The following is a 20,055-nucleotide window of genomic DNA, read 5'->3' on the forward strand; positions in this document are numbered from 1 at the left end:
CTTAAGTCTTTCGTGAAATGCCACGGCAGACCTGGGTAGTCAGAATTGCAACAATTACTCTCGTCATCGAATTTTTAAGACTTGCGACAAACCCAACCTCTATTACATGTTATGAGATCTATTCTATCAAATACCAGGGCAGTTTCAAGAGAAGACAATAGAAAAACAGAAACATAACAAGGAAAACAGTAACCCAGTTTAGCCAAGTAGATCCACCACTCTAACAGTAAACCCGCGTTTACACCCAGTAACTCAATTTAAGTTGCTCTTCGCTTCCCACATAAAATGATCAACGAAGCCTTGCCCACCATCTATTACTTGACAAGCCGGTTGTCGTGTGCCGCATCGCTCATCTGGGTGCCTGGTTGGGGTTTGAGCGCAGATGCACCATCTTATCAGCGTTGTCGTCTTGGAACTTCTTTTGTAAGTTGAACCAAGCGCCTTCAGCAGCTGCAAACATTAGCAATGGTATTGATCAGGAGAGTAGGTCACATACGAGGAGCCTGATAATAGAAGAAGAAGTTTCCGATGTGAGCCTCACGATCAACAGCAAGGTAATCCATGTCGAGAGTTTCGGCTGTTCTGGTGTAGCTGCGACATGTTAGCCAAGTTCATGTCAATATACGTGGAAATGTACGTGGTTCCATGGATTTGGCCAGAGCCATGCTCTTGGAGGGCGTCGCTATCAATGGCGAGAGACGCATTTCTCTTGTCGTCGTTGAACTCATCGTTGCCCATCATGCCAGGACCACAGTCCCTCGCGACTTTAATAGAAACTTGGATGCTCCCCAAAGCCTTGATACTCTCGGCATCACTGATACCAGAGCCGTCATCTGCCTGATATGCTTTGTTGACGTCAGTTATCTTGTGATCTCTAAGTGTCGTAGTAGACTTACCAGGGTTTCTGATGTCTCGAAAGAATGCCTCGTATGACTCAGAGGAGCCATCCGCATAGCCGCGGTGACAGTAGGTAATGAAGCCAACGTACTCCTTGTTACCACGCGTTGTGCTGACGAGAGCCTTTTTTTGGACAACTCTATTATCAAAAGGCTCGCCGTCGATATAGGTAGAGATGATGAGGGTGGTTTTGCCCCGGGGAAACGTGAAGTCAGATGAGATCCTGAAGCGAATGGCATGAGATGTGTTATCAAGAGACCGAATGAAGCATCGATTGTGCGCGATGTCTTGATGCCCGGTTGCGTCAATGAGGGGAGGGAAATCCTCGGGCACCGGTATGTGCTCTGTGGCTGGCTCACCGTCCACAAGAACGGAGATGTTTATGCCGGGGATGAAGGGAAGGACTGCCATAGTGGGAAGCAGGAGAGAGAATGCGAGGGAGGGGTAGTGGAAGAAGACCTCGATCTTTGACAGAAGTCAAGGGTATAAAGATAGGTAGAGACTCCCTGTTAATGACCAGAGGAAGACAGGAACAGAGAAGGTTGCTGAGTAGACTGATGTGTAAGAGCAGTGGTATCTTGAAAGGGCAAGATTCTGGAAGGAATGGAAGAACCTTAAGAGAGGGAACGACTAGTCCATGCTCATGGAACACACAGAACCGTTACGTCAGATGCCGTCCCCTGGTCCGTTTAGCCTCCCTGCACGGAACATGTGTAGAAGCTTGGGAAACACGCAAAAGTAGTGTTTGGCTTACTATTAACAGTTATCACAGGTTCTTGGCAAAAGCGAATGCATTCATTGGTGGAGCGGGCGCTTTGTGGCTTGCTCACTGGTTTCGGTAACAGTTGAAGAATGTAATTCCACGGGCAAAAAGGCCTTGGCACAACCATTGAATGCGTGTGGCTTGCAATTGCAGACGGTGAATTTTGGTTTACGCAGTCACGTTTGAGCTTGTGATTGGCTATCTCAGAGGAGAAGAAGACGTGGCTTGCAGCAGACGGGCTGTTGCAGGGATGTTGGCAGGGTCAGGGTCAAAGCACAGATTTGTGTGAAAGAAACGATGTTCTCTGTCTTGCTCAGTCCATCTTGTCATGACTTCAGCTAAGCTCAGAGAATCGAGGAGATTTGTGTGTATCTCAGTGAATGGTTTTACTGAAGTCTCATCCTGTGGAGCGTCGAGTTTCAACTTGCTGTTATCACAATTAGTGAGGACGCGTTCTATTTCACTCAACGCAAGCCACCCAATACAATATGGCTCCCAGAGAGCGTCACTAGAATTAGACTAGGACTATTTATTGGCACTAATACTCCGTCCATAAGTTCCTGGCATCCACGTCTTGAGATACAGTCTAGAAACATGGAAACACATACTGTATGTCCCCGAAATCTGGTTCCCCGCCAATCACATTTACTTCCATACAGCCTGAGTTTTGAGATCGCTTAAATGTACAGTGCGGTAACCACAGAGCGCCAAAATTGATAGATCAGAAACCGCCGGGCGAACAACAGTCAACACACCATGACGGTCTCGCTTAGCTCAACAAAAGCAACCACAATAGCAAGCAGTCCCTAAATCTTCCGTTGTGGATAATATTGTCTACAGGACAGCCAGCCAATACTGTCAGAATCTGGTGGCACAGACCTTGCTTAGAGAGAAAGTGTCAAAGTGCAATTATTGTCAACAGACCCTGCTGGGGGTCATGACTGCGACTGAATACGTAGGAAAGAGGAGCTACGTCATTCGAGTAAATGTCTTTCATCAACGGCAAGTTGCATAAAATTAGTAAAATGGAGGATGAGAAAATTCCGTCCCAAACAGCCTTGATGATAAATCTCAAGCGTCTGTACCCTAAGCTTATTCTCATCGTCCGTCCACAACATCTTGATTCATGGGCGGATCCTCATAGAACTGGTTGATATTCTTACCGTCGCAATGATGCTCAGCTACAATAACACTGCACCCTGACATATTATTAGATCCATCATTGAATTAATAACTTCCTCTTTCTTTAACTTCTGTGCCTTTGTATTATGCGCGAACAAAGAGTCATTGTCTTTGCCAACTGTGGAGTTCTTTGTAGCTTCTGCACGCGGCAACTCCGTCAATAACTTTATTAATAGATTCAATCGACAGTCTTTGTGCCAAATTGACGAAAATAGCCTGGATGTTCTGACAATGATGTAAGCCACAGATTGGTCTTTGAACTCTTTGTTTCCTTATATGACATGTGCCTTCACCTCAAACAAGCTCTGCTGATTGAAGGCCCAGTTCGTTGTCAAAGATTACCTCAGTTGAAATCATAAATCGCAACGCTCCCTCGCCATATTTCATTCTCGATCTAGTCATCGCAAGACTTCAGCTTTTCTAGTCAAATTGACCAGCCATTTTAGAGACTCAGCATCCTAGTACATGCCGCTATATCTACACCAGCAAAATGTATATTTCTGATCAACCCATTGCCTCACTTCCTCCGAAGTATGAAACTCCCAAATTCGCCCCCGAAAGACCTAGTGGCCGCCAAGCGGAATCTCATATCAATGCGGAGCTCAAGACCAACCACGAGCCCCGACCATTGCCACGACGCCAGCTCATCAACCGCTACTGGAAAGTAGTATTCACACTGACAATACTTCTCTTCATATTCACCCCTACACGTTCTATCAGCCCACCAAAGCTCGATGAGGGCACCGTGCTGCAAATGGCTCATCGTATGAACAACCTTGCCGTTCCATGCCCTAAAGATCTACCGCTGAATATCCAACACAATCCTCCTCCCAACCAACAAACCGTTGCGACACTCGCCGAGTTCGAGAAGCTATCACAGGAGTATTTGCGACAAGGCCACGCACTATACTGCAGTCTGATGAACCCAGATTCCCCCCGGCCCAGCGACTTTAGTTACATCTACGCACTGCCCAAGGACACTGTCAGATACCTTTTGCTTGAGACCAACACATCAGTGTTTGAAGAACCTGTCGTTGCCCCAATCTTTGAGCGAAGTAGACGCATCGTGCTTGTTGAAAAGGCCAGGCGGCATAGATTAGCGAGGATTATTCAACAAAAGATCGAGGAATTGTATATACAGAAGGGCCTTGTTTCGATGAATCAATATATGAAGAAGTCGATATGACTGGGAATATTGGGTAGTTTAGGTGGACAGGGTGTGTTCTTTATTTGCGGGTTAGATGGCAATAAGGCAGGAAATAAACGCTGGAGTTATATAGGGATATAGAGATAATAAGACCTTTGGGAATAATAGACTATATAATGAGTTTTATCTTTATTTTTAATTTATTAAGGCTAGTTATAATTTAAGTCTATTTTATTTCAAATCTTAATATCTTTACTTAAACTTTAGGCTCTTAAATAATACTTATTATTATATAACTAAGATAAAATTCAGTAAGGTGTACTAATAATACTTATATAACCCAGAGAGATTTAATTTATTAGTAAGCCTGATAACAGGTGGCGGCGGCAATTCTACTTAGATGTTTTATTTGCAATGAACATAATAGCGGCTAACCCTCCTCTGACGGTGTGGTTGGTGGCAGGCATATAGTAGCGGAACTATCCCAGCGTAAGCCTTAACTTACCCGCTGGCTCTATTGAGTGAATGGAATCCGTTTAAAATATTAAAGAAAGAAGTATGCAAACATATAACATAACCAGGTGTAAGTCACTAAGTCAAGACGAAGGAGGTAGGAGCAGTTCTACCTCTCTTTCCGCGTAGGATATAGAAGCCTAGACAGCAAGCGCTTTCCTAATACCAGGACACGAACTAGCTCTATATCTCTTCTCTTTTCTTATTCGTGAAGGACTGACCCCTGTTTTGGTTATTTGTTATAGTTGCTTCTGCTGTAGCACTTCGTGAATTGCGTATCGAGACAAGGCGGTCACTAAGTCAAAGACAGTTCTCACTGATGGAATTTAAAGCAAGATCATGCGTCCCTTTTGAACCTTTTAGTGAAGCAAATACACGTCGCAACTGGACAAAGGTAGTCATGCAGGCGACGAAAGTGAATTCATAGGATGAAAGTACTCCCTTTTCAAGCGTGTGACTTCACTTGATCAGCCTTACACAAAGAGAATATATTCACACGGTGACAACGACTGGTAGATATGAAATCATACTATATAAAGTCCACATCAAATGGCCTTGCAACTCAATCTCTTACACTATCCACTATGACAACACTACCCATCTCTTACTCATCTGAACTAACACGCAATCATGACTTACAGCCCTGAAAAGAATACTCGTCTTCGCGCTCGACAGCTACAGCTCCTCTATGTGCTGCACAAAGATATCCCGTATCCCTACGCAGGCCAAATCACTAGTGAAGACATTGCCCTGGCAAATGCGCTTGAACCCTGCTGGACGCACAACCTCGCCTCGCCCAAATATGTCCTCACTTATCCTTGGGAGTGGGTTACGAAGAAAGGATCTCTTCCTGCTGTACTTCGCAGCTTTCGTGTAAAGGCTAAGGAACTGCTCGATGCTCAGCCGTTGCTTGACGAATCGGATATCGATATGTAAACAGCGACATGTAACGTTTTCAGAGGGAAGGATTGAAACAAGTCACAATGAGGCAAACGGGGATATGGGATAAAACACAACTTGGCGAGATGACCGAGGGGCAGAGGTGCAACTCTTCCCCTACTTAAGTGAGCTCGACTGAGTTTGTAGATGAATTGTAACTAATCAGCTTCGAGACAGTACTCGATTGAGTCAACTCCAATCAATGAATTTAGCAGGTTGGGATGGAGTTCAAGGCCATGAGATTAGTTTATGCTGCAGAATATCTGTGCGTAGCTTAACTTAGAACTAGGCAAGGATTATAATATCATCTAAACTATTTTTTCATTTCTGCCAACAGTCAATATGGAATCATATATTGCAATAGACCTTTTAATGGGGAAACACAGCACCAAGACGTATACCCACCCAGCCAAGAAGAGCGATGAAATGTCGAGTAAGCGGTCGGGTGATATATCGCTACAACCTGGATTTCTACGATCTATTGTCATTCTAAAAGTCAACAAATGAGCCATTGCCGAGCAAAGCAAAACACCGGAGTCCCTTGCGTCAAGATAGAAGATGTCACTTGACGAGCGGACCATAGTCTCTGCGAACTTCCCCGCATCTGTCAGAATTGGCCACCAATTTCTATCTCTAACCAATCACTAACCCCAAAACAAACAAGGATGATATCCCTCATCCCAATCCTCATCACTAATCTCAACTCCACTCCTCGCACAGCATCGGCCATGCGCCTCGTCAACACCCAAACCATCCAACTCGAGTTTGTCGCCGACGACAATGTGCCCGACTACGCAATCCTGTCTCATACCTGGGAACAGGAAGAGGTACTCTTCCACGACATGGGACGCGATAGCGCCAAGTCGAAAAAGGGCTACGCTAAGCTCGAGAGCTGCTGTCGCGTAGCGAGAGAGAATGAGTTTCTGTATATCTGGGACGATACCTGCTGCATCGATAAGACAAGCAGTGCAGAATTGAGTGAAGCTATTAATTCGATGTATCGGTATTATCAAGAGGCTAGCATTTGTTATGTATACCTCGCAGATATTTCTACCGTCTCTGAAATCCCCAATAGCAGATGGTTTACTAGAGGTTGGACGCTACAAGAACTTATTGCGCCAAGTTCAATGATCTTCTTCGACAGAGACTGGCGTGAGTTGGGTACCAAGACAAGCTTAGTGCAGGTACTGTCGCAAAGAACAAGTATACCAGAATCTATTCTCTGTGACAGCGAAGAGCTAGAGACGGCGAGCATCGCACAGAGAATGTCATGGGCAGCCGACAGAGTAACAACAAGAAAGGAAGACAGTGCATATTCCCTCATGGGTATCTTCGGGATCAACATGCCCCTCCTCTACGGTGAAGGCGACAAGGCCTTCTATCGGCTCCAAGAAGAGATCATGCGCGTATCAGACGATCACAGCATCTTCGCTTGGAAAGCCATCACTTCTCGTGGTGGGTTACTCGCCCCCACACCAGCTGCCTTCAAGCACTCAGGCGATATCATCCCATGGAATCCGTTCACGCCATATAACAGTCCGTTCACGATCACTAATAAGGGTGTGCACATGGAGGCGCCGTTCATTGCGCAGGATACTTCGGGCAGGGGCCTTTGTGTTCTTCATTGTACGAGGGTTGGGACGAGGGATAAATTGATTGCAGTGAATTTGAGGGATGTTTATTTGACGATGGAGCATTTTGAGAGGTGTAGGAGTGACGAGTTGGAGTGGATTGACTTGGACAGGTTCAACCTCACGCAGTATCCCGTGAGGCCTTTGTGTATACGGCTCCACCTCCCATCAATTTCCCGAAGAGCAAGACAGAAGGAAGGGCAGGTCGATGGACTATCCGATTCCAGTGCAGTTGTTGAGCGCAACAGCATATCATCACTTTCAGAACCTGCTTTAGTAGGCGATGCTGGCTCAGTCTGGTACCTACTAGCCCAAGCCCCACCTGGAACAATGCACGATGAAGCTCGCTCAGCGATCTGTCTGGCTGCTCGCGGTGGCCATGAGCGTCTCGTCAGTCAGCTGTTGGCAAGGAGAGACACATCTACTCTCATAACTGACAGTGAAGGTCGAACTGCGCTCTCCCATGCTGCAGAGTGCGGCCAAGAAGCCATCGTCAGATTTATCCTGTCCAGCGCCAGGATCCACCCTGAAATAAGGGATGTACATGGGCTAACGGCGTTATGGTACGCCGTGTACCATAGACACACTGCATGCGCAAAACTGCTTCTACAGAAAGGCTTGGTGTCTGGCAACGTTGGAGGTAACGGCAATACCCAAACTGCTCTTTGGCACGCGGTCTCCGCCGGCGAACTCGACCTTGTGAAACTCCTCCTGCAGAATGGGGCGTCAACCACCAATGGAAGCGAACTAGCCCTTTACGCAGCAGTATCACACCAGCACCCCGCCATGGCCGACCTCCTTCTGCAGTACGGCACCGACCCCAACGAACGAGATACAAAACGCCGATCCCCGCTGCACATTGCATGCAGGAAGGATAACCACGAGATAGTAGCTCTGCTGATGAGACATGGTGCCAACGCTGACACGCTCGACACCGGGGGCAAGACAGAACTGGCGTTTGCGACGCTGAGGGGCAATGTGGCGCTGGTCAAGGTGTTGCTGGAGAATGGGGCGAATCCGAGGGCTAAGTGTGCGAATGGGAAGACGGCGGCGGCTTATGCGACGGGGCAGGAGATGAAGAGTTTGATTGGTAATCAGAGATGGTATAAGACTTTGCTTGATAGGACGAGTACGAATCGGTCGGCGTTGTCGTGATGGTAGTGCGTTTGTGCGTAGGGAACGAAGGGGAGGTTTTTTTAGGATATCGTACTTGTATGGTCGAGCCATCGTCAGTATACCCAAGAGCAAACAGGGTGGTTTTACCTGATGGCAACTGCAAGCAGGTCCTTAGTAGACCGAGTGACTTTGTAGATGCAGTCTTGACTCTTGTGATGGAATGAGTTCTCAGAGGGATGCAAAGTAGCGGATTCTTGCAGCCGACCTTGTACATCAATGCTCGGAGAAGCGACACACAAGGAGACGGGCCGGAAACAAACATCACGCGACCAGGCAAGTACCAAACTCGATCAAGGCCGCTTGCGCGAAGACTTGCCCCAGGGCTCCAAGATACTGTGATGTCCTCAGGAAGTTATCCTCTTGTTCTCTCGGTGCAGCAGGGCTCGGGTGTCGTGTCGTATCTCCACTGGCTTCGGTTCGGTCGGCTTTGAAGCAATTCGATGTTTCGACTCGTTCGTTGGTGGTAAACTGTTTGAGAGTGTTGATCAGCATGGTCGGTTGATATAAACAGGAGATTGCGCTCTGAAAGCGTACGCTGAGGTGGTTGAAGTCTCCGATCTTGCTCTACGAAGTCTCTGTTGCGCCCGCTGCTCCCAGCTGACTCCTCCAAGTCCTCGTCATCAGTGTCCATAGGTCTTTCATCACTCACAATGCTGGACTTGCTCTTCGCCTGAGAAGCGCCATAAAGAGCCTGCGAGTTCTGCGTGCCTCGCGCGCCTTACCTCGTTGTTTTTGACTGTGCCAACTCCGCCTTGCGCTTCAGCATCCTCTCCTTGCCGTGGACATCTCCTTGGCCGCTTCGAGTCTAGCGCTAGGCAACAAAGGTTGCTTTGCCAGCTGTAGTAGTGGGAGGCCTTGCGGGTAGGACTGGTGGCAGAGGAGGGGGCGTTCTGTATCGATCTACTTGTCGGGAAACTTGGTCAAGAACGCGGTTCTTTCGATTGGCGGGTGTGCAGTGGAGTTGGCTGCGCATGGAGCCGGAGCTTCTCGCGGATATGTACTGAAATTCTCGTCGTAAGTGTCACAAAGTGTAGAGAAACTGTGGTGAAGCAGAGACGAATGTACTGTCGTCGTTGTTTTGAAGGGAAAGTGAAAATGCGTTGCTACGTCATCAGGTCTGGGAAACACGCACCGCAGCGTGACCCCCTCAACCTCAAATCATTAGTCGCCCGACCGAGATCTACTTTGGCGCGACGCGGGCCTTTCTATATTTTGACCATAGTGAAAAGTCACACATCGTAAGACACAAACTGCTCGCCATGGTCATAGCCATGGTCATGAGGGCTGTGTGCTGTGGCGATGGTGATCTGACAGGTGACTACTACGAACAACACTTCACAATTTCCCCCGAACCGCTCGTCTGACTCCAACACTGACTGAATCTGAGCCACGAAAAATCACATCTCATTGATAGACTGTCGAGAGTATTCCTGCTTGCCAACTAAGTTTACCCTGCCGAATGAACAACCCTGTGACACAAAACCGCAAGGTATAACCATTAACCGCCTCTGTCCTTGCTACAGTGATCCTGCTTATTGACTCATGGTCACGATTTGCTGATTGTTCTGAACGCTTGGGAAAGTGTTAGCAGCCAAGTCATCAACGTCCAAAAGGATCCTGTAGTGAGTGCGGTTATAGCGAGGGTTTCTGGGCTTACTTTTCGCTTTGCTCGGCGCTGGAGGTCTTCGCCTTCTCAGCCTCGAGCTGTTGCATGAGCTCTTTGTTGAGCTCAATTTGCTTGGTAAGCTCTTCTTCCGCACACCGCCAGTAGTCGAAGAAACGTTTCTGACGCTCCTCGGCGAGCGCCAGGCTTTTCTTCAGATCTTCATTTTCGATCCCAAGCTCCCCGTTCTTCCATGTGAGGTCGTCATTGAGTTCGTTGACGAATGTATTTTCTTCGGAGATGGTCGCGACCTTCTCACGAAGGGCGACGAGCTCGAGACGGTCAACGGGGGGTTCGGTAGACATCGTCGGAAGTGTTGAAAATTTGACTTTGTGTGAAAGGTTGTAGAGTCAGATGTTGGGGAATGGAGGATATGAAGGAGACGGGATTTTGAGTGTGGATGGTGGAGGAAGAGAAAAGGTGGAAGTTTGTGTGAGAGCTGTGGGGTTTGAGTATTTGAGTATTTGGCTGGCACTGTCAGGACCAGATTGGATTCTTTAGCGAGCTTTGACACTGTCAAGACATGAGTTCAGCTTCAGCAGACTTCTCCACTACAGTTATGGACTGAGAGCACCAAGACTACCTGGACGGTACCCTCCAAATAGAGGTTCTTGTCCACGCGGAAGAGGATGCAAATGAAGCTGATGCACTCTCCCACGAGGACTTGAGCCACAAAGCATGCCCGTCTGCCGGCCGTGGCTGTGCAACTGAGAGAAAGCCCCTTTCAGCCAAACGAATGTGTCCCCAAGCTTCGCTACATTCTGTTCAATGTTTGCTTGGTGATGTACTCGAGAGACCGCCTGCTGTATATCTCCATATATGGAACACAATGGTATCGAGAATGAACAGGTCGGTCGTCTCCTCGGTGAACTGCCCTTGAGCAGCTGCAGAACAAACCCTCAAATGTTGAACAAAGGGTCGATGTGTTCACATGAACCTTCACGTTGGCCAGTCGTCTCCCTTTTCCCTCTGATAACTGACAACATGACTGACCTCTGATGACCGAGCAGTATCCCACTACCAAAACGAATCGAAGCCACCAGACGACCCTCACCGAAGACCGTGACGATATCGTCCCGTTGCCCGAATACGCCTCCCCTCTGAACAACGCAAAGCTCCCCGATACCAACACCCCCGAAGGGTACGAAGAAACTATATGAAGCCCTCAGAGGATCATCCAGCACCAGTTCCGATTGCAGCGCCTCTCGCCATCGAGTCCTCGCAATATCCCTGGCGTCACGAACTCCCGCCGTTTCTAAATTTGCATCAAGATTCCTCCCGTCACTACACTAGACCTGGTCATGTAATAGGTGGAATTTCGCGAGCTCATGAACCGATAATTCTTGGACAAGCGGGCTTCAGAATCATCCATGAAGTCTACATCACGAAGAAAACATGAGTGCCGAGCAATTACCTTTGTGAGATGACCAGTTACTTCCTACCTTCGCTCAGACCAGTCTCACAAGATTAAGCTGCTCCGCAAACCTTGCCAGAATCTCTTGCGTTCTGTAGATAATTCCACGAGTCGTCTTCCAACGATCAATCAGTAGGCTTCTCAATGCACTACCTGCGGAGATCACACCATGGATACAAGGCACTGAATCTACGGATGGCGATGGTCGTGGTTGAGGCACTTTCGATCATATTGTCAGCCAATTGTCCAGGCGGATCTATACCCAAGATGTCAAAAGCTGCATGACTCGTTTCCAAGCCCGAATCTCCTCCTGGCAACTTCGCAAGATCTTCCCCTCTTGAGGCGCTGTCACTCTCAACCGACATCCCTATGTCCAGACTTTCGGTTGTACAAGGAAGTTTACGGCTATGTGGGACTTCATGGTAGCTCGTTAGTTGACTGAACTCTATTATCATATTGATGCTCTTATCAAGTTTGTGGTTACCCTCAGTCTGGGTTGGCTTTGTTGACGAGGATGGCTCAAAATGTCTGACCAGAATGAGCTTCTGACAAGAAGGGACTTACAGGACAAAAGGTTAGATGTTTATTTATCAACTAAAAGGACAGCTTGGTGAAACCGCTCAAACTGTCTACGATGTCTTATAAGGGGGATGCATTCATGCTGGTAGTGTTGAAAGGCGATGTCAATTGTCGTGCAGTCAGCGATGCCAACAGAACGTTGAGTTACAGGGCTCTTTAGTGGGTTCCCCGTTGGTCATCCACTGAAGCATCAGAATTGGCTTAGCGCTTGATGGTTGACCAATAGTTTCCTGACTTGATTTCTTGGCAGACCTCGCACCTCGATTTTGTAGCCCTCGATCGGAGTGATCTATTAAACCGACCAATCTCTAGTTCTGCCCGGCTCACTACTGTTCAAATACCAGCGTCTTCATCTTGTCTCCGCCGGTGCATTTTCTCTCAGTTCATCTCAACAATGAAAAGACTGCTGACCCGTTCTGGGTGAAGTCCGTCTTGGATTGATTCCGCTTGTCGTGGCTCCGCAATTCGGAGCGGTTCGTGGCAAAACCTTGCTTCACACCATCTTCGTGATCCGCTCTAACCGAAGGCTTCTTGCATGCCATTTTGATTCCTGTTCCTGAAGCTAAACCGTTTTGTAAAATGGACTACATATAGCGTACAAAGCTTATAATAACTACATTTATACAAGTCTCTAGGAGATACTTGAGGCTCCTAAGGTAAGGAAACAAATATACACTCCATTGAGATAGTAGCGTGGATAGCCCCTCTTGACGTAGCACGCATGCAACTGTCTCCGATTGGCAACCGCAGGGCTCGCGACCAAGTCAAGACGTCGGTTCTAGAGCCTGTCCCGATCCATTGGCGCTAAGGTTCGATTGCGATCACTTAATTATCGAGAGGCCTTTCGGTCGTGGCGTCACGGGGTAGCCGTTGGGTGTTGGTCTTGGAGTCAATTACCGCACGTCAAGAAGACAGAGATCATTACCTATGAGACCGTCGCCTACTCTTGATTATTTCCAGCCGATGAAGTAACCTTGGGAAGAAACCATAGAAGTCATTACGACTGAGGAGTCCTTGCAAGCTGACCACTTCATCAATGGAGTTTACGCCGTATCGGCCGATCTGACCTCGCCTTTCGAACCCCTGATAAAATAAACAGAAAAGCCCGGATCGGCCTTCACCGATCCTCCCTCCTTTGGCATGCCCAACCAGACTCCGCCTTGGCATTTCTTTTGGAACGCACGATCACAATTCCTCCAATGAATGGTTTGGCCGATACCCTTGATTCCATCAATACTCTCTTCTATCGCGGCTGCGTCAAAGGCTTCCTGGTCAAACGGTTGAACATCCTATTAAATACTATTAGTTCACTCTATATCCATACCCATAGAGCAGTTCTTACCATGGCTGGTTCTTGTTGTTCTTTTAGTGCAAGCGATGAAGAGTAACGGCTAGTTTAGTAGAAGGCATCCGAATTTTCGAGCTTCGATCTCCGCACCTAAGGCGCGTGACAAATCACGTGACAAGTGATGACAAGGCTCATCAATCGAGCCCGTATGAGCTTCCGTTGAACTGGAACATGATGAATCTATTGTCAAACTTGTCTTTTTAACTTCAGTGTCTAGCCTTTCCGCCTTTTATATATTATATTAAACCATAGTCTGTCAATACTTGACTATGTCTGCCTCACTGGCCGAGTAAGAGCTCGCTTAACCAAGACCTAGAGGCTAGATGTATGGCTCGTGATCCCACTCCTCTAACTCCTTTGTATAACAAATCCAGTACTTGTCCGGATGCTTCTGCGCCTTGAGCCACATATCCCGAAGACTGACACCCTCCCAGCGAGCAGCGTAGAACCAGGAGTTGAGCGACCATTTGGCCACCTTGACCCGGCCTTCGTACTTCTCCCCGTCGATAACAGTCTCTTCTTCCGATCCGTCCCAGTCTGCGTCATATGCCCAAACCCAGCAGGGGTTGTAAAAGTCAAAATGCTCAATATTGAGATTTCCGGAAGCAAATTCGAGGGGAATGACAATGAAGGTATTTCGCAAAATTCCAGGAGACAGCAGATTCTCATTGTCATCTGTGTTCGTTCTCTTTCTCTTCTTCTCCTTCTTCTTCTCCTTCTTCTTCTCCTTCTTTTCATCCTCTTCGGTTTTGGAACGGTTCTCCTCGCAGTATTCTTTGAAATGCCTGACAGTTGGTTAGTAAGTTCATCAATACTAGTCAGGTAATAGTTATACATACTTGCGGAGGTCGTCGTCTTCAGCCAACTCCTCATTAGGGGAGAACATAGGCCAGTTCTCAGTTTTAAGCGAAGACAATGACATCCAGTTCTTGCTACCTTGGCAATGAATATCGCCCCAGCTCACCCCCGGTGGAGAGGAGGTATTAGTAATTCGACTCCAGACAGAGCTCCAGTTATAGCGTGTCTGGTACAATTCTCTAGACCTGTAGTAGACAAAGCCAAATTGTTTACCAGTATCAAAGATCTTCTTTAGCCATGCTGGCGGCGGAGGAGATACCTGTGTCCAGATTTCTGCCAACATATCCTTGTAGGAATTTGGTTTCGAAAGGAGTTCCATGGCTTCCTCGATCTTGCCCTCACTGACGAGTCGTTGCATGAGGCCAGGATCTTGTTCCGCCCAACCTTTTAGTTCCTCTCCTGGAAGACGTTCGATGGCAGGAATCATCCACTTTGCGTTCCTACGAGCCTTCTTGAGTTGAAAATCCCTGATAAGCTCTCTGGCTCGGGCGGCAGGCGTCTGAAGTTCTTCTTCCTGTAGGCGTGTTTCGTAGATCTCCTGTAGCGTAGCATTGCCTCCGTCAACGTAATACATGTCGCAATACACTAGCTTCCAGGCATCCAAGCACAAAGGATGAGCCATCTTATCGAAGCCTGCGATGTAACTGATCAAGGTCGAACTGCTATCTGCGACACTGTTGGTGATGCGTTCTGCCATGCTGTCCTCGTCCTCAAGGCGGTTGGTCCGGCCAAGCACGATATTCTTCAATTGTCCATCCTCTTTGATCTCGGAAGGATTAGCTAAGGCCACTTGAACGAGGTCCCGACCTGCGATGGTCTCTTCTAGCCTCTTGGCAGCATCCTCCTCTTGGACAATTGTGCTGACTCTATTGAACTCAGATCGGGGAAGATGTGCCATGCGGTCGCGGCGCTGGTACGGGGTAAGGTGCAATAGGCTCTTATAAAGCTCTAGATTTGGATCCATTATGAATGCGGCGTCGAACGGGCTGTGACGGTTCAAGATGAGAGGAGGCTGTGAGTGAATTGTGACTTTTTGAGAAATAGAGGGGAGTATTCTGTAGTGCCATCTTTTATTTTGTTTCGCATTATCCGTAGACCCCACCACGTCATGTGGATCCATAGGCCTCGTGACTAATTCATTTGGTTGGACTTTTGCTGCTCCACTTCTCCAAGGCCGGCTACTTCAGGCATGCTACTCGCAGTACCTGGAGGGACAGACATAACTACCCACCCGGGTTAGGGTCTGGTTTAGCTGTGCCTTCTGGCAGAATAGTTTTCTACTTCAAAGGAAGGTATTTTTACTTAAAATAAAAAATCCTATAATAAATTAAAAGGTTTAGAATCTATTTCTCTTTAAAGTTCTATATTACAGTTTTACTATATTTAGATAAGATGTCTTAGGAAGGTCAAATTTCTTATCAATATACTCCAGATACCATGACCTAGACCCCCCCTTTACCTGCGTAGGTACCTAATTACAAGACTACTTTATGTACAGCTACTCTAATAATCTAAACTATGCCCAGATCATTTGAAGACATCGTTGGGCCTAAATTTATCAATCGCAACCCCGTGTTTGTTCACATGCTCTGTGGCTTTGTCCAGGATCGTCAGTGCTTCTTGTGCGTAGTTCAGAATCCCAGCAGCTGCCACCGGATTCCCATTGGCACCGGCAATCATCGCTAACCTGCGGCTGGCCTCAGCCGCCCACGCATCGGCCATTTGTTGAGCACGATATATTAGCCACTTTTTAGTCCAAGCCTTCATCTTGGTGGTTAAATCCCTCATGAATGTAGTCCATAGCTTGTCGAGACCCAAAACCGGAGTTTTGGGATACTCCTTTCTGTACAGCACCTCAAACTCCTTCAGGAAGAGTTTCACATCGTCATATGTATCGACAAGCTTCTCGTTCACTCCTGGTTTCAAGAGGTAGCCAAATACTTGCTCGATCTGGTAGGTGTGTTAACGTGAGATATAACTGACTTCCTCATTGTTCACTGGGAAATGGCGACTTACCACTTGAAGCTGTTCAAAGGCGTGTGTGGAAGCTAGTCTGGTGATGCCGGCATACCTTTTCCTCCAATTTCCGTCCGATATGGGTTCATTGAAATCCCAAATCTGGCGAGATACAAGTTAGATACAGACAGAAAAACGTAATAGCGCGGCAAATCAAGTCGCTCACCTTTGCCTTGAGGCCGTTGAGCTTGGACTCGGTGTTGACCATATGTTTGGCGTTGGTAGTTGAGCCAAGAATCGTGAACAAGGTCTCCCGTGGTGTTTCTTTATGTTGAGCATCCCAAGCAGGAAAGCCGTCCATAAAAGCAGTCTTCCACATGGAACAAGGTGGCATGTTGGCAGAGCTGGTAGGGTTGTCTGGTACCTCGATGCCAAGGTTAGAAGGGCCTGGTTTGTTCATGAGTTTGTTGTGGACACCCATCGAGTACTCGATAAACATTGGAACGGTTTGAAGCTCTAGAATATGCTCAGCTGTAGGAAGTCAGTCAAATCAAGTCAGTTCTGTCGTGGAGAAGGCTTGTTACTCACAGACCCATTTCTTTCCATCGTTTGGTTTGCCGTCGTCCTCGACGGTTGCAGAAATACAGTCTCCACCTCGATTGTCCTTAACATAAAACATCTTGTCGTCGCCGGTTTTCTTGGCCAACGCCTCTCCCTTGTCTCCGTTGATGTACGTCTCTGATTTCATTGTCCAAGTGCTCTTATCAGGACACTGAGGCTTGAAGCGACGTGCCTTGCCAATTCCCCTCTTCTCAAGGCTATCATCCTCATTCCATTCAGATGACCATCCCATTTCATTAAAAGGGAATCCTAAGTTTCCGAGAGGACTAAGAGGACCAGACGGACCGAAGAAATCTGAGATAAAATCATCATCAGACTGGTCGCGAGGGTCTTCCAGCGACCCTGGATCGTACGTATCGAGAGACGGTATGTGGCAGACGAGCTCACTATTCAACCTCCCGATGTGTTGCCCATTATTCTTTTTGGCCTCCTCCTCCTCAGCGCCAATATTACAAATAAAGGCCCAGGCTGTCATCAGCGTCGTCTCGAGCTTATCCCTGAGGTCCCATAGTATTCCAACAAGGTAGGCACCGGTAATGTGAGGAACTACTGGCGTGATATACCTGTCTACCAGGCTCTGGAGATCCCTGACGCTTCGGGAGCCTTCGGGAGCTGTCATTATTCTCTGGAAGACCAATGCGACCACAACTGCATCAGGCATCGTATGAGGGGCATCTCGCTCAGCCAGGTCGGAAAATCTCTCGCCTGAATTCAATGCCATGTTATCCAGAGATCGTGACGAGAGCACGCTCTTGGTAAGGAGGCTCAGATTCGGACATTTCGGATCCTTGGCCCATTCCTTGAGCGCCGATTCAAGCTCGTCATCGCCGACATCAGTCAAGTCGTAAGTCGCAGTGACGTCGCAACAATAGGCCGAAGTGCCCTTGCCGCACCTGTTGTTCTTGGACTGGAGAGCCACCTTGACCATGCCTTTGGGACAGTTGCTGTTGCATGTACCCGTCGAGACAGTATCTGTGCGACCCACGAAGTAGTCATCCGACCATATGCAGTTGGCGAAGTGAGGCTTGGTCTCGTCTCTGGCGTCTTCGCAGAGTGGCCTTTCTCGCTCCTTGCCCTTGCTGTCATAGCAGACTTGGGCCCCACTACCGCTCCAGCTCGAAACAAGTGGTGAATTGAACTTGCTGCTCCATCCGCACTCCTTTTCGCCAAGATCGGTAGCGCACTCAGACTCCTTGCCATACCATTTGTACTGACGATAGACATCCAGAGCCTTCGTGTCGCCTCTACAGCAGGCGACTTGGGCTTTGCCGCTATCGCATGTGAGTTTAAGTGACGCCACCTCGACCATATCATCGTACGGACATCCAGGTTTGCAGGCTCCATTGTTGTGGAAAAGCCACTGACAAAAGGGCTGTTTACCTTCTGGACAGCAGAATGTCCGTATCCCATTACCATTGCAGCCGGTTGCGTCCAGCATGATCTCCTTGGAGCTGGTTCGGTAGGGATCCTGCCTTGGGACTGTTGACCATGTGCTTGGACATGTTTCTCCGCAGTTTGTCCATCGGCATTGTTCGTCGCTAACATCGGCATTGGCTTCGCTCTCTGTGGTCTCAATAAAGACACCACCTCCAAAAGACTTGGTGCTGTTGAATGTGGTGACGCCCTTGGACTTGTATCCTGTTGCCTCCTGCAGTTGCTTCGAGAACTTGCCGTCAGAAGTGTCTTGGCTGATGGCCCAGACCATGGCTCCCCCAAGACACTGACTGCGAGCAAAGTCTAGCTTGAGCTTCCAGGTGTCAACATCATCGTAAGTCAGCCATGTAGTGCCAAACTTGAGAGTCTTGATAGCGGCAGCCTTGTCCAGATCGCCTGATCCAATCTTGCCCCCCAGCTTACGCATGATCTCAGGGTTGGACATGACGCCGACAGCGTCAGTACAGGGCTCTGCAGGACCTCCCGCATCAAAGAGACAACCCGGGGACATGCAGCCACTGCTGGACGCAGTAAAGGTGCGTGCATAGAATGCCAGTCCCATGTTGACTTGATCGGGATCGACATCGTTACGCCAGAGCAGATCAAAAGCCTCCTTGATCTCAGTCAGGTTGGTATGAGAGTTCAGATGGTTGCCAAGCCATGACTTGGGAGTATCCCAAGCACCATGGAAGTCATACGACATGACGTTGAAGTGGTCGACATACTTGGAAATCTTCTCAAGGTCAAAGTGCTGAAGATACCAGTAGGAAGCAGGGATTGCGATGCTGAGACCGTTACGCTCTCCGCTCTGCTTGAGGGCGCTCTTGATGTTGCTCAGGAACTTGGGAAGATTAACAAAGTCTTCCTCTCGTCCCTCGCGATCATCGGCAGCCGGGTATTCCCAATCAATATCGACACCATCAAAGCCATAGGTAGCCATGAACGAGATGAGCGACTTGATAAAGGTTCTCTGGTTTGCATCAGAACGAGCAATGTCAGAGAAGGTTGTAACGGTCGGGCCTGGGTCATTGAAGGCCCAACCGCCAATGGCAATAAAGACCTTCAACTTGGGGTCGATCTTCTTCTTGCGCGTCAATTCGCGGTATAAAGCTGGATCTTTGCTGGATGCTGGTACGATCTGGAAGGTCTTTGGGTCGATGCTGGCAAAGGCAAAGTTGATGTGAGTGTAGACGCCGTCGGGGATGTTGGAGGGCCTGAAGCTGTCGCAGGATCGTGTAGAAGCCCATCCTTCGATATATCCGACTACTCTTCGCATGGGGCCCCTTGCAGAGCAGGATGGACGATTGACGGTCTTTTTTCCGCAGAAATCCTTGGTAGTACCGCAGTAACTAGTGATGTTAGCTTCGAAGCAACTGCAAACTGTCTGTATCAACTTACCCATGCTTCGAACAGCAGACGTTGAGTGGACACTTGGTATGGTTGGCGAACTTTGAGCCAAAGTCGCCCGGATCACACTCACCCTTGGCATCACAGCCAGCAACGCAATCCTTTCCACAAACTGTCACAGGTCAACAATACAATAGAGCCATCACGAAATTTGCACTTACAGTCTGGGCCTAGTCCACAATGACCATACTTGGAACAGCATGCATTTCCTTTGCACGGGTTGCTCTTGTCGCACTCTAGCTTGAAGTCGCAAGTGCTCAGACAGCCCTTGCCGCAATGGTCGGTTGTAGTACCGCAGTAGCCTGCACTACTACAACAACCAGTTGCGCAGAGTTTCGTCTTGCTGCATTCTGCCGCAGATACAGCCACTGAGAACAGTAGACCGGTGAAAAACAACAGCATTAAAAGCCGGTGAGGACGTTTCGTTAACTTCATGATTGCCAGAATATTGACCAGTCTGGTCGGGTAACAGATGAACATAGATTGTACCAACAATGAGCGTAGTTTGTAAATTGAAAAGCCAATAG

General features: G+C 48.2%; 8 protein-coding genes across 8 annotated transcripts; 3 read left to right on the top strand and 5 right to left on the bottom strand.

The window, feature by feature from the left end:
- Nucleotides 1–349: 349 nt before the first annotated feature.
- Nucleotides 350–1,308, bottom strand: FSUBG_10458 (uncharacterized protein; the record flags this gene model as incomplete). The annotated part of the gene is made up of 4 exons (XM_036675037.1): nucleotides 350–450; nucleotides 497–591; nucleotides 638–845; nucleotides 897–1,308. The coding sequence occupies 4 exons, from the start codon at nucleotides 1,306–1,308 to the stop codon at nucleotides 350–352; spliced, it is 816 nt and encodes a 271-aa protein (XP_036534070.1).
- Nucleotides 1,309–3,332: 2,024 nt separating this feature from the next.
- Nucleotides 3,333–4,028, top strand: FSUBG_10459 (uncharacterized protein; the record flags this gene model as incomplete). Its single annotated transcript, XM_036675038.1, has 1 exon — nucleotides 3,333–4,028. One exon carries the CDS (start codon nucleotides 3,333–3,335, stop codon nucleotides 4,026–4,028), a length of 696 nt encoding a protein of 231 aa, XP_036534071.1.
- A 1,104-nt stretch (nucleotides 4,029–5,132) lies between these two features.
- FSUBG_10460 (uncharacterized protein) lies at nucleotides 5,133–5,438 on the top strand (the record flags this gene model as incomplete). The annotated part of the gene is made up of 1 exon (XM_036675040.1): nucleotides 5,133–5,438. The coding sequence occupies one exon, from the start codon at nucleotides 5,133–5,135 to the stop codon at nucleotides 5,436–5,438; it is 306 nt and encodes a 101-aa protein (XP_036534072.1).
- A 668-nt stretch (nucleotides 5,439–6,106) lies between these two features.
- Nucleotides 6,107–8,227, top strand: FSUBG_10461 (beta transducin; the record flags this gene model as incomplete). The annotated part of the gene is made up of 1 exon (XM_036675041.1): nucleotides 6,107–8,227. The coding sequence occupies one exon, from the start codon at nucleotides 6,107–6,109 to the stop codon at nucleotides 8,225–8,227; it is 2,121 nt and encodes a 706-aa protein (XP_036534073.1).
- A 282-nt stretch (nucleotides 8,228–8,509) lies between these two features.
- FSUBG_10462 (uncharacterized protein) lies at nucleotides 8,510–8,740 on the bottom strand (the record flags this gene model as incomplete). The annotated part of the gene is made up of 1 exon (XM_036675042.1): nucleotides 8,510–8,740. The coding sequence occupies one exon, from the start codon at nucleotides 8,738–8,740 to the stop codon at nucleotides 8,510–8,512; it is 231 nt and encodes a 76-aa protein (XP_036534074.1).
- A 1,040-nt stretch (nucleotides 8,741–9,780) lies between these two features.
- On the bottom strand, nucleotides 9,781–10,216 carry FSUBG_10463 (uncharacterized protein; the record flags this gene model as incomplete). Its single annotated transcript, XM_036675043.1, has 2 exons — nucleotides 9,781–9,865; nucleotides 9,906–10,216. The coding sequence occupies 2 exons, from the start codon at nucleotides 10,214–10,216 to the stop codon at nucleotides 9,781–9,783; spliced, it is 396 nt and encodes a 131-aa protein (XP_036534075.1).
- A 3,355-nt stretch (nucleotides 10,217–13,571) lies between these two features.
- On the bottom strand, nucleotides 13,572–15,074 carry FSUBG_10464 (uncharacterized protein; the record flags this gene model as incomplete). Its single annotated transcript, XM_036675044.1, has 2 exons — nucleotides 13,572–14,037; nucleotides 14,092–15,074. 2 exons carry the CDS (start codon nucleotides 15,072–15,074, stop codon nucleotides 13,572–13,574), a joined length of 1,449 nt encoding a protein of 482 aa, XP_036534076.1.
- Nucleotides 15,075–15,637: 563 nt separating this feature from the next.
- FSUBG_10465 (class V chitinase) lies at nucleotides 15,638–19,963 on the bottom strand (the record flags this gene model as incomplete). The annotated part of the gene is made up of 6 exons (XM_036675045.1): nucleotides 15,638–16,060; nucleotides 16,127–16,228; nucleotides 16,293–16,597; nucleotides 16,655–19,470; nucleotides 19,520–19,640; nucleotides 19,690–19,963. The coding sequence occupies 6 exons, from the start codon at nucleotides 19,961–19,963 to the stop codon at nucleotides 15,638–15,640; spliced, it is 4,041 nt and encodes a 1,346-aa protein (XP_036534077.1).
- Between the last annotated feature and the right edge of the window lie 92 nt (nucleotides 19,964–20,055).

This window comes from Fusarium subglutinans (genome assembly GCF_013396075.1).
Source record: "Fusarium subglutinans strain NRRL 66333 chromosome Unknown NRRL66333_c0000182, whole genome shotgun sequence".
Lineage (NCBI taxonomy): Eukaryota > Fungi > Ascomycota > Sordariomycetes > Hypocreales > Nectriaceae > Fusarium > Fusarium subglutinans.